We start from the raw sequence: 18,992 nt of genomic DNA, 5'->3' as shown, positions 1-18,992 counted from the left end.
ATAATGGGTGAAAGCTAAATCAAGGTTTAAAGTAAAGTCTACCGCCCTTTTTGGATTGAACAGGCCGGTTTCATGGTTCCATCGACGGGATTAAATCACTTTTTCCCATAGAAGTGAGCCTTGGTCAGTTTTGGGCTTGAAGACACAAGGGATCATATACCAGACACAAGGAATTGCAATTATGGCTGACAGACCAGATGATGTGATTGAAGAGGTCTCCTCTTCACAGGGTCAATAGACACATGAAGTGGGTGAGTCCTCAAGACCACCACAGACAGATGACGATATATTCAGGACCCAGTTGGCTACTGCTGTGGCTATGTTCACACAAGTAATGCAGAACCCGAGGTTTTTAGCCTTTCTGCAACCTCCTGTTCCGTCTCAGCAAGTTGGGTCAGTGGATCATATTCAAAAGCCTGTTAAGGCTCGAGCACAGGTGATTCATACCGCACAGTCAATGGAAACACCTGTACACTTGACGGAGAACATGCAGTCTCCACAACCTATGCCTAAGGTGCAAGAACAGGTGGCTGAGATGCCAGTCTTTCAGGCTGTACCAGTTCAGCCCGCCACCTTTCAGCAGCCTATAGCTGGTTCTAATGGGCAGGGAAGCAACCTACAGGCTACGCAACAGGTCTTCCCACCACCTTCAGTACACCCTGGCTATTTTGGAGGTGGATCGGTATTCCAGAGCATGGCTGGTCATGCACCTGGAAATCAGTTTTACACGCCAGGAACAGTGTTTGGGGGTGCTCAAACGATGATGCCTAACCCCATGTATGGTGTCACAGGCATGCTACCAGGGTTTCAGAGCACTCAGGGCCAATTTGGGATGCCACAGGCAAATTTTGGTATGGCTGGAATTTCAAATCAGCAGCCAAATATGGCGTTTCCATGTCAAGTTAATAGCGGCCAAGGAACACAGATGAACCCTAATAGTGTTCCCATGTTTCAGTCACTTCCATATGACAATTTAACGCCGCTGGAGAGGCCAACTCCGTACAAAGAAGGTGGCAAAGGTGTGTCATTCACGACTTTACAGGGTTTGATGACAGGAAGAAGGCTCTCTCATTCCTCCAGCAGTTTGACAAGGCCTATGCAGGGGGAAACTTTACAGAGGCTTCAAAGGTCCGCAAGGCAGCCACTTTCTTGACAGGGAATGCGGGACAATGGTGGACAACTTTATTGCTTCAAGGGCAAGCTCCGTCCACATGGATTTACTTCAAGCAGATTTTTGCAGCAGCATGGTTATCTGATGACTTTGAAGCAGATGTCATGACAGAATGGCACCAGCTAAATGCTGTCACTTGCAGAAATCTGGATGATTACAATCGCAAGTTTTGGAAAGCTCTACTTCCAGTAACTTCCTATAGGTTTGTGCCATTGACAGAACAGATTGAAAAAATACTGTTGTGGCCTACCCAAAGGATTGAGAAAATACTGCACGAAGACAAAAGTCACTACTTTGACGCAGCTCATCGAGGTAGCAAACACTGGCAAAGGTTTGCTCAAGGGAGAAGATTGTGAATTTAACACTGGCGTCAAGGCAGGATCAGGCAAGAAAAATTCAGCCAAGAAGCACGTTCCCAATGAGGCTCCTAAAGGGACTCAGGAGTCGGCCAACGCAGGGAAAGATAAAGCTACGGCTGAATCAGAAAAGGGACCAGCGAAGAAATGGAAAAGACGTTTTCCTCGCAAGTCAGAAGAGCAAAAGAAGGTCTTGAGGACAGAGAACAAATGCTTTATATGTGAGCAGCCTGGCCACATTGCTTACAACTGTCCTACAAAGAAAAGGCCAGCTGATTCTGAAGACAAGGAGGACAGGAAAGGAAAGAAGCCCATGGCTGGTCTAGTGCCAGATATGGTGGGCGACAAGCCAAATTCAGATGCAAGTGAGCTTTGCAGAGCATGGGGAAAGGTCAGGGATCAAACAGTGCTTATCTTCTTTGATCCAGGTGCCAAAGCCAACTTCATTTCCCCAGAATTGGCTTCAAAGTTGGGAATGAGACCTGAAGAGATGGGGTATACAGCAGAGGCAGGTTTGGCATGTCCTGGCCATACAGAGGCTGTGACACCCATCATTGGAAAGTTGCGTCTACATATCTAGTCCTATGTAGATGCTGAAGAATTTTACATCATGCCACTGGACGGATGTGATGTGTTGTTAGGTATTCCTTGGTTGTTTCGTGTACAGGGAATCATGGATGCCTACAACAAAAAGATCACTGTACAGAGCAGGGGAAAGACTCACATTCTGGATGTAAAGCTTAAAGGGGAGTCTATTCCTACTGTATCAGCTTCTGCTATTACTTCTGTAATGAAAAAGCATCTTTCTGCGTACTTGGTTTTTGCGCGTGAAGTGTCAGATTGTGATGAATCAAATTTATCTGTGCTAGATAAAGAAAGGTCAATGTTTTTACAACAGTACAGTGACTGTTTTTCTGATTCATTACCGTCTCAATTACCGCCAGAGAGACCCGAGGACCATGCGATAGATTTGGTGCCAGGCAGTAGCCCACCAAATAAGCCTCCGTACAGGGTTAGTGCGGCTCAGCAGAAAGAGATAATGGGCCAAGTACAGGAGCTGTTACAAAAGGGGCTGATTCAGCCCAGTTCATCTCCATTCTGTTCTCCAGTGTTGTTGGTGCAGAAAAAGGATGGCTCATGGCGTATGTGCATCGACTACCGTGCACTGAACAAGAATACCATCAAGAATAGGTTCTCTATACCTAGAATTGATGATATTATGGACAAATTAGAAGGAGCAGCTATGTTTAGCAGGATAGATCTAAAGAGTGGGTACCATCAGATCCGCATTAGATCAGAGCATGTGCACAAGACTGCTTTTAGAACGACGTTTGGCCTTTACGAATTTTTAGTGATGCCCTTTGGTCTCACAAATGCTCCTGCTACGTTCAATAGGATGATGGACAGAATTTTCCGTCCACACCAGCAGTTTGTTGCTACATTCTTTGATGACATGATAGTCTACTCAAAGAATGAAGAGGAGCATAGGCATCACTTGGCCATTGTGTTCAAAGAGCTACGCAGTCATAGGTTGCTCATCAATGCAAAGAAAAGTGAGTTTTTTCTGGAAGAGATTCACTTTCTGGAACACATTGTCTCAAAGGATGGTGTCAGAATGGATCTTGCGAAAGTTGAAGCGATCAAGTCATGGCCAAATTTGAAGACGGTGCATGATGTCCGAAGCTTTTTGGGACTATGCTCCTATTACAGAAGGTTTATCCGAAATTTCGCTGAGATTGCTTCACCTTTACATGCTCTTCAAAAGAAGGCAGTCACCTTTAGATGGACACGAAAAGAGATTTCAGCTTTTAATCTCTTAAAGGAAAAGATGACTTCAGATCCAGTCATTGTGTTGCCAGATCTTAGGAAGTCATTTGTTGTCCAGTGTGACGCCTGTGGTAGTAGCATTGGTGCAGTGCTAATGCAAGATGGCAGGGTAGTAGCCTATGAGAGCAGAATTTTGCAAGGGCCAGAGATGACCATGTAGGTCTATGAGAAAGAGTTACTGGCTGTGATTCATGCGCTCTTAAGTTGGAAACACTACCTGCTAGGTGCAGATTTCGTTGTCCAAACGGACCATCAGACCTTGCGATACTTCTTGACACAGACAAAGTTATCTGAGAAGCATATGCGATGGGCAAATATCTTGTCCATCTTCCATTTTCAGATTGTGCATGTGGAAGGCAAGAAGAACGTTGTGGCTGATGCCTTGTCAAGGAAGCCACAAATTTCAGCTGTGTCGATTCCTTATCATCATGCACTTGATGATATGAGAGAACAGTATGAAAATGATGAAGATTTTGCAAGGGTCTTTGAGCAGCTAATGCAAGGACAACGTCATGAACACTATCTTCTTAAAGACAGGTTCATGATGATGCATGGCAGATTGTGTGTCACAAAGCCATTGCGACGCAAAGTTATGGAAGAGAGTCATGTCCCACCGTATGCAGGGCATTGTGGTATCGATGCTACAGTTAAAGCGGTTGAGACATTCTTCTACTGGCCTACATTGAGAAGGGATGTGGATGCCTTTGTGCGAGAATGCCTAATATGCCAAAAGGTCAAGTTTGACAGGCAAAAGGCACCAGGGTTATTGCAACCACTACCTATTCCAGATAAACCATGGGAAAGTATTGCTATGGATTTTATCTTTGATCTTCCGAGAACGCAGACAGGAAATGATGGTATTTGGACCATTATTTGCAGATTTAGCAAACAGGCTCATTTTATTCCTGTCAGGAAGAAGATAAAGCCAGATCAGATGGCACGCTTGTTTATGAGCAATATTTTCAAGTATCATGGCATGCCACAGTCGATTGTTAGCGACCGTGATCCACGCATGACAAGTTTGTTCTGGAGAGGCTTGTTTGAGAATATGGGCACCACGCTCAAATTCTCTTCGTCATTTCATCCTCAAACAGATGGGCAGTCAGAAGAGGCAAATTCTACTGTCCTAGATCTGCTGAAGTGTTATGTGTCAGAGCATAAAGGAAAGTGGGAGCAGTATTTGCCATTGGTGGAGTATGCATACAATAATACAGTGCATTCATCAACTGGCAAGGCACCTTTTGAGATAGTTGAAGGTGGCAAGAAAGTTCCTCCCATACTGCATACAAAGGACAAGATATTTGAAGCAGATAAGTATGTTCAGGACATGGATGAAATGTACAAGAAGGTCAAAGTGGCCTTAGAAAGGACTCAGGCAAAACAAAAGAAAGCAGCTGATCGTCACCGTCGTGAAGTCGTATATTCACTTGGTGATTGGGTGCTTTTACGCTTTGAAAAGGCAAGGTTAAAGAAGATGAAGGGCAAGGAAAGACTGTTTCCAAAGCTCAGTATGCGTTACTATGGGCCTTTTCAAGTATGCGACATAATCAGTGATGTTGCATATAGGCTGAAATTGCCTGACAGTTGGAAGATTCACAATGCATTTCATGTGAGTCTTCTCAGACCCTATGTGGGTGATGTGCCAGAAGATATGCCAGCTGAAGATCAGCCGGAAGTCGAGGAACTTGACGAGATCCTGGTCCCTGAACAGATTTTGGCACACAAAGAAAGGAAAGTGAAAGGCAAGGTTGCTAGGCGTTACTTGGTAAAGTTCAGAAACTATCCACCAATGGATGCTAAGTGGATGGAAGAAGGTGAACTTGCAGAGTCACCAACTGTGTTATCACTTTACCTTGAAGCCTTCGATTTGCAACCTACCTTGACCCCTTGAGTTTCAAAGCTAAATGGATTGTCAGTGTGACAATGGCTTCTGAAACAAATGATGTACATGGTATTTAAAGTGAGCTCAAATGAAATACCTGTTACATGAATGTTAGAGCTGTACAGATTGTCAGTTTGGCAATTGCTCTTATGGAATGTCCAAAAGTTTGGTTAGTGCTATAGAAGTGAGTATTTCTTGTCAGTTTGTCAAGGATACAGTGATTGCTTCTATTGAAGAGTACATGTGTAACTGCATTCTTAAACTGTCGGTTTGGGTATGCTCGAAAGTGTTACGGGATCCAACGTGTACTATAAGACAGTGGCAAAATGTGCAGCTACCATTTTGTCATTGGAAAGTTAGTGACTCAAAGCAATGGCTGAGTGCGAAGCTACCACTATGTCATTGGGACAGGGTTCACACGCAGGCAATACATGAGTCGACGAGGTGTTGAATACACCAGGGTTGACAATGAGCATGTATGTGTCGTCTATGTGTCGACAGGTGTTGAATACATCAGTGTTGACAGTAAGCATGTACGACATAGATGCAAACGAGGACGTTTGAGATTTCAAGAGGGGGGTATGTCACCAGCGTGTGACTACTATCTATCCTTTTTGTTGATTTCTTTCTTATTATCTATTTACTTTCACTTTTTGGAAACACCCCTCGGGAAATCTAACTGCCCTGCATTGCATAGCTAGTGTGGAACTGTCCAGAGGGAGTCCAGGCCTGAGGGCAAGAGAGCACTAAGGTTGGACAAGGACTATGGTTAGCCAAGTGGGGTCATTGACTAGCCAAAGTGGAATCCTTTGCTACAGAGGCTACATTTCAGTTCTGGATGTGGCCGCAGTGTACAAAGAGGGTCGGATGACCTAGAAAGATACAATGGCAGCATCTCCTAAAATTTAGGAACTGCTATTTTGGGACCTGAAAATGTGTTGACGTCATTACCTCCGGAATGACAAGGGGAACATTTTCTTACTCTGCCGTGAAGTCAACTGGGCAACCGGTTGGGATATTTTTAGGCGGCAACCCCGAAACGGGAAAATGCTTGTAAATGTGCCAAGTGGCACATTCTGGTGCACTTGCCTCATGCAACAAGAAGTGGCGCTGAATTTTAAGCTGGGAGAGGCTCATTTGCAGCTTTTGGTCACAGGTTAAGAGCTATGGAGTGCTTGCTTTCCCTCTTATGCACAGTGCGGTGCCAGGAGTGATGCCCTGCACGCTACGCACTGCCCTCTCTCTCCCCTTTGGCAGTATGTTATGCCCCTCTAGTGGGCTCTTCATTTGACCAATGTACAGTTGTGTGGGTTCATGCGCGATTGCCGAGGCAAGAGCCTCTTGCACAGGTACTGGATTAGCTAGCGGCTAATCCCCCCGCAGGTACAGGTGAATTCGGAGAGGTTTCACGCCAGAAATCTCGTCCGATTCAAAGGGCAAGTAGCCCTACAGGTGCGGGAGCTCGAGGACTTGCTACGGATGCGACCGGCACGCGAAACGGAGCCCGAAACAGTGAATTACAGCCTGCTGTGTATTTTTGCAGGTTTAGGGTTTTGGCCCTAAACGGACCCTAATACCCCCAGGAGGTTCGGGACGCAAGGGGACCGCTGTACAGGTGATCTGGCGCATTTTCAGGGCTGAAAACAGAGAATTCAGCGTGCTGCAGATTCTCGCCAGGTTTTGCAAAGTGCCCGTATGCGTTGGGAAAGTCGGCCAATGCGTGGGAATACTGACTGTGAAGGGTTCTAGTACAGTTATGCTGCCGAAATCAAGCTAGAACAGTCAAAATTCAGCCAAGGTTGTGCGGGGCAGCTTGGAAAGAACCACAACGTATATTCCCTCTTTTAAACAATAAAGAAATACCGAAAGGGGCGCCTAAGTTAGGGGCCAATCTGGTGTCGGTCTTCTCATACAGGTGCATTCTAGCATCTGTATCCCATTCCCCTCTCTTGTGTCACTAAAGCGCAGGTAAAATAGACGACTAATAATGGGTGAAAGCTAAATCAAGGTTTAAAGTAAAGTCTACCGCCCTTTTTGGATTGAACAGGCCGGTTTCACCTCCCCTGTCCATCGGCACGTCAGTCTCAATCATCGGACCCTGAGACACATTATCATCTGATCCCCTTTCTTCTCGGAATCCTTTGATGCACTTGTATCTGGTTCCCTTAGTTTGTCGGAACCCTCGGATTTGCTACCATCTGATTCTCTAGAATCCTGTGGTGAGTTGTGATCGGGTTCCCCTGATTCATTCTCTTCATTGGCAGATTCTTGCCCTGTTGAGGTGGATACCATCTTGTCCATAGGATAAGTCAATGAGCTGTCATGCATTCCAAATCGTTGCTTATCTTGTCCCATGAGTCTTTGAATGGAGTCAGAGACTTCTGGTTCAGACAATAGTCTTGAATCTCTTTTGATAAACCATAGCAAAACTGCTCAATCTGGTTCGTACGATAAGTCATCCAATGTATCTTTCTTAGTCATTCTCAAGTGATGCAAGCCGTGAATCTCTTTCATATTCATCTGATACCCAAGTTGACGTGAAAATTTTCTTCAATTTTAACCACACCGCAAGTGCCTCTCTGGAGTAGACGACCATGTTTGTGCAGTTCTTTTCAAGTAACATGCCGCCCTTCGCACCTGGAGTGTTCTATGAACCGTTCTCCAGAGAAGGCGACGTCAAACTGTTGTACAAACTCAAGGGCTCGATGGGTATCCTGGTAGCTTGAGAACGTTTCAATCCTGACGGCCTGACCCCTTTCCTTGAACTCCTTGGTCTTCTTGCTCATCTGGTCACTGTCAAAAGAGGACGAGCTCTCTTCTGAACTACTAGATGGCCTTCCATGCCTTCTAGGCTTTTTCAAAATTTTGCTTTTCTTGCTTTTTCTTCGCTTCTTCCTCCTTTTCTCATCCTCTCTCGAACTAGAGGACGATGAACTGTCGGAACTCTTTGAAGACGAAGAAAAATCTGAGTCATCCTCAAAACGAGCACGCTTCTTGGATTTGCTTGCCACCTTGAAACTGAGCTTCCAACCCAAATAACCAGGGAAATTCATTGATTTCCTCTTCTTTCGAGAGTGCTTCAAGCCTTCCATTATCTGGTGCATCTTTTGATCAACAACTTTGTCTAGCTCTTCCTGCGAGTACAATTTCCGCTTTTCTGCAGTCGTCTGTCCTGTCAGCTTTCCTCCCGACCTGAGAGGAGAATCAATGGCCCTTGCCATCTTGCTTCAATCGGGTAATTCTTCAGGTGTTTCCCAAATCTCGTCTCTAGAGAACTTGATCAATCTTTTCACAAATGTGTCAACCTGCAGTTGAGGCTTGTACTCCGCTCTGGCAAACTTTTGCCGAAAACTTACCCAAATCTTTATTCTTTTCTTGAGTTTTCGCGTCGGATTCCAACTTTTCTTTGCCTCCCCCTTGAGAGATGCTATCTTTGTCAAATTCTCTGCGAGAACCATGTGTAATATGGGGTTCTTTATGGCTTATGCCCTGTAAGACAGGCGATGAAGACGGGAGCGCGCCCTATGCGCGATGGACGAAGGGTGGGAGTGGCTAGTAGGTCCGGGATGCGAACACGAAGATTCTTTCACAAAAACCCGCGTATGCTACGAAAAGGATCTGATCCTTGAATCTTTCTGAGCTCTGATACCACTGTAACAGGCTTGGACTCTCCAAGCGAGAAATCAATAACAGCACACGAACAAAGACTTCAAAATCACTGAACTTTAATAGAGAGAGAGAGAGTTGACACGGCACGGCGGAGTTCTTTGCCCAGAAGCATTGGCCCCAAAGATTGGTGACCCTTTCGGTATTTCTTTATTTATTGATCATCAACATGACACTAGAGGAGGAACAACGGAGACGTCGCATGCTGTACATGTGAGAGTTACGGGTCTTAAAGATCGAGATAAAGTCGAGGAAGAAGTAAGGGAGCTCATGGAGTTGATGGGAATAGATAAACCAACTCACACAAAGGCATGGAGAGTCGGTAAAAGAAGTGGAGGTGTTGGAGAGACATCGAAGGAACCTGCTCTCATTTTGCGCTTTCCCACTATTGAGGCGAAGAAAGAGTTTTGAAGAAAAGGTCCACATTAAAGAAGACCAGCATATTCCTTGAAGATGATCTCACTCTATCACAACTTGCCCACATGCAGGAAGTTATGCTAGAGATTAGGGCGGCAAGGGAAAAAGAAAGATAGCCTTCTATAGAGAAGGAGGTGGTCATTATGGAGCGACGCACCACATGATGGTTGGAGACCTATGGGACCAACAATGTGGAACTGCAATGGGTCTCTCAAGCTTGATGTGGGTGCCTTTGAGAACAACTTTAGAGACAAAGATATTGTGTTCTCAGATGATGCCACATGTGACTTGATACAAATGGGAGACGGCTCATCGAGTAGATGCGAGATCTAAGCATGGTAGTAGAGAATCCGGGGGCGTGGGGGGTAGCAATTCTTTTCAGGGAAGATTTGCAGTCGTTTGTACATATTGTTCGGAGAGACGATCGTGCCAGGTACATGTGGGTGAGATGAAGGCTGACACAGGCAGATTTCTCTATATTGCCATATGCTACTTTGCTCCAAGTACATCAACCTATGTGTCACCTAGAGGAGAGTCTCCTTTCTCTATGCTTGATGATGACATATGGGAGTTCTCTAGGGATGGGAATATCATTCTCTTGGTGGATTTCAATGCCCAAACGGGCAATCATCAGTCAATCTTCTATGATACCTCGGAGGAGATGTCGAGAGAGCTGGACACCATAGACATGGGGCTGGACAAACGCTCACAGGATACAGAATGTATAGAGTATGGGAGATACTTGCTAGATATGGGCACCGCACATGGGTCAACTACTTAATGGCTTACAGAGATTCCTAGCAGCCGCCGGGTTTACTTGCTTCCCACATTGTCACGGGGCTAGCACAGTGGATTATATTATGGCCACATATTGAGGACTTCACAGTTGGAACCCGACCCATTGGAGTAGCTGTGGACCATGCACTTTTGACATTAGACATCTCCTTCCACTTCGGAGACGGACTCTGTTTACATGAATGGGATTTATAGATGCCTATGCACAGAGGATTCAGGGCGACCTTTGGAGGAGATCAGGAGGATTATCACCTTCTTAGTAGCTTAAGTTTCTTGCACCTCTCATTATTTTGTAACTTTGTATTGACTAGAGAGTCTCTAGTCTTTCCCCCACTTGCACTTTCACTACAACATTTTGTTTAGGATGTTAGTCTTTCGTTCAACACACAGACTTTGTATTAGATTCACTAGTTTGTAACTTGTTGGTCTCATAGGTCATTTTGGCCTTTTGTAGAAGTTAATATATCATTTCATTTCGTCTCTCTCTCTCTCTCTCTCTCTCTCTCTCTCTCTTTTGGGGCGGGCTTGGTACCCTTTTCTATTAAGTAATCAAAATTATAGGCCCCAAGGCATTACATCCCATAGGCATACAAGGATAACGGATCTGATAGTGGAAAACCCCCTGAGATATTCAATGATTACAAACCAATAGGGAAGAAACTACCAGGGATGCAAAGCTGCAAAAGATGGGTGATATAACAAAAGCTAGGAGCAAGGGATTGAAGGAAGAAAGTAGCAGAGTGCTGAAGCAGAAACAGGTCACTCTGATGGTGAGAGGAGGCCGAAAACTCCACCAAAGAATCTCTGATAGCCAACTTCAAATCTCGGTGCATCCTAATTGAAGAGACCACCATCGCAAGAAAACTTTGCACTAAAAATCCGGGAGGGAGAGAGAGAGCCTCTAGCTATCGTTGGCAATCATCAACCGGGCTATGGCATTCTTCAACCTACAACCAGAAGCTGTATGGACCATGGTGCAAGTTTGAAGGCGAGGCAGAAACCACCCAAGTTCCCAACACACCCACCAAACCAATTCTAATCCTAAATCGCCCATCAAACAACAAAAAAACAAAAAAAGAACAAGTAGTAAACGTGCAAACAAACATACTCGCACATACACCTCAGCCACAAGCAGTCATGCATAACACACTCACCCCAAGCACATGCAGATCCGCAAGCACAAGCATCACACACAAAAGAAATAAGGCGCACACAAGTAGGCAATCTAAACAAACAGAAACCAGGAGAAACAAAGAAAAATACATGCGTTACAAGAACAACAAACAAACTGTAAGGAAAGAAACCGTCGCAGGCAGCACAAGTGTCATAAGAGGGGAACAAACATCTAGTGAAGGGGCCAAGTAGAGAACGTGCGGCTCCACAAACCTTAAGCGGCCACCGTTGTCACAAGGCGGGCACCATGTGCCAATAGAAAAGAACAGATTGAACAGACTTTTAGTACTTCAATAACAACTGAACTGAAAGAGAGAGATGACACGCGACAGGGAGTGGCGTAATTCCACCCCAGAGAGTATTGGCCCCAAACCTTGGTGCCCCTTTCGATATTTCTTTATATTGCATCAACTCAGTACAAGCCAGTACTCCAGACTCTACACCTTCTCCAGCAAGCATGCCAGAGAATGAGCCCTAACCTCATATTTAAAGGCCCTTGTCCTGAAAAGCAGTTATAGTGAAAAGCCTTCAAAACTCAAAAGCTTCTGATCTAAAAAGCAAAGCCAAAAGCTGTCAGTGTAAATCACGGAAATCCGTACAACTTGCCACGTCATCAGCCAGCGCTAAACGCGGAAATCCGTACAGCCTGCCACATCATCATGCCAGCGCAATTTTTGAAAATCTGCCACGTCATTAGTTTTTGGTCTGTGTGCGGGTCCAGCTTTATTTTAATCCTTTATGTCACTTGGGGCCCCATCGGACGGGGTCCCCATAAGTTGGTAGGGCATCTTCTTCTGTTATTTGTTCTTCTTAGGGTTTAGGCCCCTCGGTCGGGATCTGTAAGTCGGCTCCATTCTTTAGGCTTTGACACGTCAGCAGTTTGTTACAACCGTAGTCGAAAGTACGGTGGTTGCTTAAGGTGGGGAGCTGCTCGTCACAATGGAAGGTCAATCCATTGGGTCCAAGGCCCACCATGGCACATGACACATCCAACCCTATGTGTCCGTGGACAAGCTACAGCATGACCAGGGTTCAATTCAGTTAAGTTAGTCTAGAATAGGAAGTGATCTGGCACTTTTGTGAGTCTGTTCGTAGACCGTGCATGTCCAGACACTTAGATTAGATGCATATCCTCTGGTTGCACATAGCATGACCATCAGATTCCAGTCAGCTCCCATCAATAGCATTTTTACAGTGCATAGACCTATTTTCCCTATTTTTGACATTTTTCACTTATTATTTTTAAGTGACTTTTGTTGGAATTTGGAAAGTAGGCAGGGCAATTTTGCTAAGATAATATTTAAGCAAACCAAAGTTAGCACTTTCTGGCAGAAGAGGTAGCAGGAGCATCGCTCAACAGGCACGTTCTCAGCAAAACCCCAGTGTGACATGAAACGTCTCGTGGTTTCGATCGTTTCGGGGTTTCGAGGTTTTGAAACGTTTCGTTTCATAGCGTCAAAAACATGAAACAGGTTTCATAAATGACATTAAATTATATATTAATAAAATATGATAAATATGTATACAATGTAGCACACACGACTCTAGACTTTAATGTCCACAAGAGAGAGAGAGAGAGAGAGAGAGAGAGAGAGAGAGAGAGAGAGAGAGAGAGAGAGAGAGAGGTGCTCACTGCTTAGAAGCGACTTCAAGCTAGCACGATCAAAGAGATGTTCAGTATTGATGAAAGTTAAAACACAGCCACTAGTTTCATGAATCATAACTGATGCATCATTGATTCATTTAGCAAATTACTTCTATTGAACAAAGTTCAAACTTAATTCAATGTCACAAACCATAAGTTTTAGGGACCACAATCATCTGTTAACTGGAGCTAGACCTCAAAAAAATGGAAAAAAAGCCCCAATTTTAAACGTTTCATAAAAAATGCATGTCCGTTTCATGCGTTTCGGCAAAACGTTTCATAGGTTTCGGGGTTTCATCTGCATGAAACGCGTTTTTATGTCACACTGAACCCCACAGAGGCCTAGCGTTTTGCAAGAGACTACAACACCTAGCGTTTTTGGACCAGAGCAGCCAGCATTTTTGCTTATGCATCATCCTGGCGACAGAACCCCATCAGATCAGCCTAGCGTTTTGCATTGCAAACCACCGGCAGCAGTAGAAGACAAAGATCAGCCCTAGCGTTTTTGCATCTGCATCACACTTCAGCATTTTGCAGATTCATCGCGACGGAACCTCATTAAGCACCAGCGTTTTCAGTTTTCAGCAGTCAAACATCGCAGTAGAACCCCCGAACCTCGCAGATCTCACCTTCCCGTAGCAGACCCTCGCCGCACGGTTAGATCCCGCAAAGTTTGCAGATTCACCCCGGAAAACACAGATTTCAGCATCTGCGTTTTCAGCGCGTCGTTGTTTGCATGGTCGTCATCGCGTCGTCACCAACATAGAGTCAGAATTCAGCAGATAAAGATTTGCAGATTTCAGCCCTTAGCATTCTCATATTTCAGCCCGTCTCGTCGTCATCCTCATCGTTGTGGACATCGTCGGCATCCAAGCATTGTAGAGATTTGTGCAATCAATAGTAGACCGCTCTCGCCATAGATAGTGGGGCTTCGGAGGAGGGTTTGACAACATTCTGGTGTCGTATTCTTCTCTCTCTATCTCTGAGTCTCAGCACCTTCATTCACAATGTTTAGCCATTTTGTTTGTGATCACTTGCACTCTCTCATTAAAGGAACGGAAGGCTCTCCCTTCCATAAGTAAAAGGAACCTTGAGCACAGTTCGAAGCACTCATCTTGAGTAAAGTTCGACATTCACTTACGCTGCACCTTACATTGGTATCAGAGCTTTGGCAGTGTTCTGTATCACTCAAGGAAAGAACCACAAGAATTTTTTTTTGCTTGTTGAGGTCGAACGTAACCTAAGACCTCTTGGGCGTGTCGATTCCTAATCGTGTTTTTGAAGAGTGAGAGGAAACCCAAGAAAGAAGGGCTTGTCCAGCCTCCCCTTGTGCCTCTTTTCACTTATTGAGAGCGGACCGTGCACTTAACGGCCGGCCAATTGACGTGAGGTGGGAAAAAGCAACCTTGGTGTGAGCGCAAGGCCGCAAAGGGGTGCGCCCGCAGGACAGAGAAGAACTCGGGTGAAGAGAAGATCCTTCTCTAACACAGATTACAAGCGAAAGCAAAACCGCAAGAACTCAAGAACCTCAAGATCCAAGACCCCCAAGAACCCAAGTTCCTCGTGAACTCAAGAACCCAAGACCCACAAGAACCCAAGTTCCTCGTGAACTTAAGAACCCAAGACTTCAGTGGATGGTCATCACCCGAAGCGGCATGGATACTTCGCATGGATGTGATGAGCATTAGGATGGTGAAGAAGAATTTTCCCCACCAGGAGGTTTTTCCGACCCTCCCTCTTCCCCATCTATGCCAAGGATTGCACTAACTCCTATGGAGGCTTTCGATAAGATGATTATGGACAGGAGGACATAACGAGAAGCGCAACGCGTCGCCTTGGAGCGCGAGCGCAAAGCAAAAACAACAGAAAGAAGGGCAGCTACGGACCGTGAATACGAAGAAAGAATGGCAGCCATAGCGCGTGAGCATGAAGAAAGAAAAGCAGAAATGGATCGCGAGAACAAAGCAAGAAAATCAATGAACGACCGACACATGACGAGATGTTGCGACTCTTTTCTCAAGTGCAGGCACAGATGCAAGAGATTCGGGAAAAAGAGACTCTCTCAGTCTCTTCTTTTCCAAAGCACGACACACAGGATTTGCACGATGATAAGCATGATGATTTGAATGACAATGATAAGCCTGATGATTTGCATGAGCAAGATGTGATTTCTCACAAGTCTGATGATTTGCATGAAGATGATGTGATTGTTCACAAGGATAATGTGTTAGTTGATGCTTTTTGTAGCGAAGCTAACCTCATTGCAGATTCGATCAAACACGAAGAACCGATCTTGGCTCTCGAGCTTAGGTCTAAAGAACCCCCACAGGAAGTATTATGTGTTCGAGTGATTAGTCAGCACGCATTGGACGAGTGTTTCATTCGTGATGGTTTCCTGTATTTTAGTCAGCGTCTATATGTGATCCCTTTTCCTAGGCATGACATATTGTACGTTGAGCACGTTTCACTCATGAATGAGCACGGATGTATGTGGATTTCTCATGAAAAGCTGAAAAGTAGGCATTCAAGGAAGTCACATTCCATGTCTCTTCCTTGGCACGACCCAGTTATAGAACGAGCACATGAAAGTATGAGCACCAAGCATGGGCATTTCCGTTGTGAATTGCCACAGTTGATTGATTTAGATCAAAAAGACAAGAGTCGATCTCATTGTTTGCGTGTGTGGTGAACGGTTTGGCACTCCGTCTATTTGTTTATCTACATTGCATGCACAGTCTTTTAGGAAGACGAGATTTTTTCTAGTCACTTTACATGGAATAGGTATGTTTATGTTTTTGTGTTGGAAGTGGTTTCAGGAATTTTCAGCCTCGGAGATTCTTGAAGAAGAAAGAAGCATGGCTCTAGACGAAGTTGAAGCATCGAAGGAGCCACAGAAGACTTTGTGTCGCTTTCGGCGTGGCCCAAAGAAGCAAGCGTTGCAGACCTTTATGAAGTTCAAGTATCGCACGACCCACACCTCGGCATGGGCCGACGAAGAGTCCTTTCGAGAATTCCAGATGTTATTGGTGATCTCCCTCAACGCCATACAATTCGGTACCATTACCTCACTTTGAAAAGGAGGGGATGTCACGTGACACATCCAACCCTATGTGTTCGTGGACAAGTTACAGCATGACCAAGGTTCAATTCAATCAAGTCAATCTAGAATAGGAAGTGATCTGGCACTTTTGTGAGTCTGTTCGCAGACCGTGCATGTCCAGACACTTAGATTAGATGCATATCCTTTGGTTGCACACACATGACCATCAGATTCCAGTCAGATCCCATCAATAGCATTTTTCCATTGCATAGACCTATTTTCCCTATTTTTGACATTTCTCACTTATTATTTTTAAGTGACTTTTGTTGGAAAGTAGGTAGGGCAATTGTGCTAAGATAATATATAGGCAAACCAAAGTTAGCACTTTCTGGTAGAAGAGGCAGCAGGAGCATCGTTTAACAGGCACCTTCTCAGTAGAACCCCACAAAGGCCTAGCATTTTGCAAGAGACTGCAACACCTAGCGTTTTTGGACGAGAGCAGCCAACGTTTTTGCTTATGCATCATCCTGGCGACAGAACCCCATCAGATCAGCCTAGCGTTTCACATTGCAAACCACCGGCAACAGCAGAAGACAAAGATCAGCCCTAGCGTTTTTGCATCTGCATCACACTTCAGCGTTTGCAAATTCATCGTGACGGAACCTCATTAAGCACCAGCGTTTTCAGTTTTCAGCAGTCAAACATCGCGGTAGAACCCCCGAACCTCACAGATCTCACCTTCCCGCAGCAGATCCTCGCCGCGCGGTCAGATCCCGCGAAGTTTGCAGATTCAGCCCGGAAAACGCAGATTTCAGCATCTGCATTTTCAGCGCGTCGTTGTTGCATCGTCATCATCGCCATCATCACCAACATAGAGTCAGAATTCAGTAGATAAAGATTTACAGATTTCAGCCCTTAGCATTCTTAAATTTCAGCTCGTCTCATCGTCGTCGATATCGTTGGCAACTCCAAGCATTGTAGAGATTTGTGCAATCAATAGTAGACCGCTCTTGCCATAGAGAGTGGGGCCTTCGGAGGAGGGTTTGACAACATTCTGGTGTCATATTCTTCTCTCTCTATCTCTCAGTTTCAGCACCTTCATTCACATTGTTTATCCACTTTGTTTGTGATCACTTGCACTCTCTCACTAAAGGAATGGAAGGCTCTCCGTTTCGTACGTAAAAGGAACCTTGAACACAATTCGGAGCACTCATCTTGAGCAAAGTTCAACATTCACTTCCGCTGCACCTTACACACCACGTGGAGGTCACTCCCCCTAGAACCTGCCCCCCCTCTCTCTCTACCTAATTACCACATTCTCTATAGTAGATCTCCATCTATTTGCATCAATCTACCTATCTACTTGAGAGATCTCTCTCTCCATATATCTCTCTATTGATTCTTGTGAAGGAAACATCGGTAACGCAAAGTCTCATTCACTAATGTAAGGTTAACATACAAGAGTGTGATTTTTTTGTTCACTTCATTCTTCAGCAATTGTTGTTTTGTTTTACTTGTATTCAAACAAATAAGATGAATATCAAATCAGTCTAGCTTTATAATCCTCTCTCTTTGTGTGCTTTGTACTTTTAGTTTGTAAGTTCTGACTTTTCTGAGCTTGTAAAGGGGTGTGTATATATGCATACGTACATAAGGATTATGTAAATATAAATATTCATATGTGGATAAACAAATAGGTAAATATGTATATATCGATATGTATGTGTATGTGTATATATAGACACATGTATGTATTGATACATCTCTCGCCATACTCAGGCGCACCCACACACCGTCCACATACATACATACAACTACCTTACTCGTCCTATAATCTACCTTATTCTTGTGTTAAGTTTTTCTATTAAATGCTTTTCTTTGGTGCTAGGCTAAATCATGGCTGAATCTGCTCAACATCTCTAGAGCCATGTCAGAGACCTTTTTATCAATTTATGGTCATGTGCGTGTGAGTGCATGGTGTGTATGTGTACATGGGATTGCTTATGGAGATCTTTGCAACAATTTATGCTCGTGTGAGTGTGAGCAGTATTGGGGTGGGTGGGAGGGGGGTTGGGGTTTGTGCTCGTATGGACCATGGTGTTGGAAGCTTAAGTCGCTCCCTATTGTCACACCCACACTATTGGGCGCGCACAGGTTGTTGAGGATGTTGGTATTTAGTCATATAGTATGCATGATGGAGCTTAGGTCTGCAACATGTGCTTTCCTCTGAAGGTGAATTTGGGCTGTTCCTGGATTCATGCAGGGTATGATTAGGACATAGCCTACTAGTTGTCGAGGTCAGATGCAATATATTCAGATAGCCTAAAGCTTATATCAACATTCCATTTACAGGTTCAAAGCAAGCACTTATTTCGTTGTCAAATAAAAAAAGCCTAGAGTTCTTGGGAAGGAACCTTATTGATTTAGGGTAAGTTAGCTTGTTATATTTGCAGCTTTGTGCTATCAAGCTTTTGGATATAGTTAGCCGCTTTTTTGATGTGAGTCCATTATCCTTGCAGATACACAATCATCTCCACTGGAGGTACGGCGGAGACACTTGAAAAGGCGAATATTGCTGTTCAAAAGGTCGAGGAGTTGACAGCTTTTCCTGAGATGGTATGTAACTCTAAGGTTCTTCACATTTTACCAAACTTACACTTGTGCCATAATCATAGTAGTTTCTTTCGGCTGTAGTAAATTCAACTAATTATGGCGCCAATCTGAGTATGCCATAAATACATCACCATGTTATGACTATTCATATATGGTTGGGAGGAGTGGTCTTGGCAGGAAAATGGCAAGTATTCATGTAAGGCTAGGATGAATGATCTCCTTATGACAGGAAAGTAGATCATGGGATAATACCGGATTGGTTCCTTGGATTTTGTCATTCAATTTCAATGTTCTTGCTGGCAATTAAGTAAGAGTCTGTTCTTGGTGTACTAACTTATCAATTAACAACCGTTAGGAAGTATTCATGAGAGATGCTTGGAAGACATAGTGAGCTAGCAGATTGTTAT

At 44.5% G+C, this 18,992-nt stretch overlaps 1 protein-coding gene across 1 annotated transcript in view; it reads left to right on the top strand.

The window, feature by feature from the left end:
- Nucleotides 1–18,992, top strand: part of LOC147437923 (AICARFT/IMPCHase bienzyme family protein) — a 79,246-nt gene that overhangs the window by 12,761 nt on the left and 47,493 nt on the right. Inside the window, exons 2-3 of the mRNA XM_086487329.1 lie at nucleotides 18,325–18,400; nucleotides 18,492–18,588. Coding sequence (XP_086343455.1) covers nucleotides 18,325–18,400; nucleotides 18,492–18,588 — 173 coding nt within the window. The remainder of the gene's footprint in view (nucleotides 1–18,324; nucleotides 18,401–18,491; nucleotides 18,589–18,992) is intronic.

Source organism: Adiantum capillus-veneris, chromosome 17 (assembly GCF_014529385.1).
Source record: "Adiantum capillus-veneris isolate H3 chromosome 17, ASM1452938v2, whole genome shotgun sequence".
In the NCBI taxonomy this organism is placed as follows: Eukaryota; Viridiplantae; Streptophyta; class Polypodiopsida; order Polypodiales; family Pteridaceae; genus Adiantum; species Adiantum capillus-veneris.
This window is presented reverse-complemented; position numbering and strand designations above follow the sequence as displayed.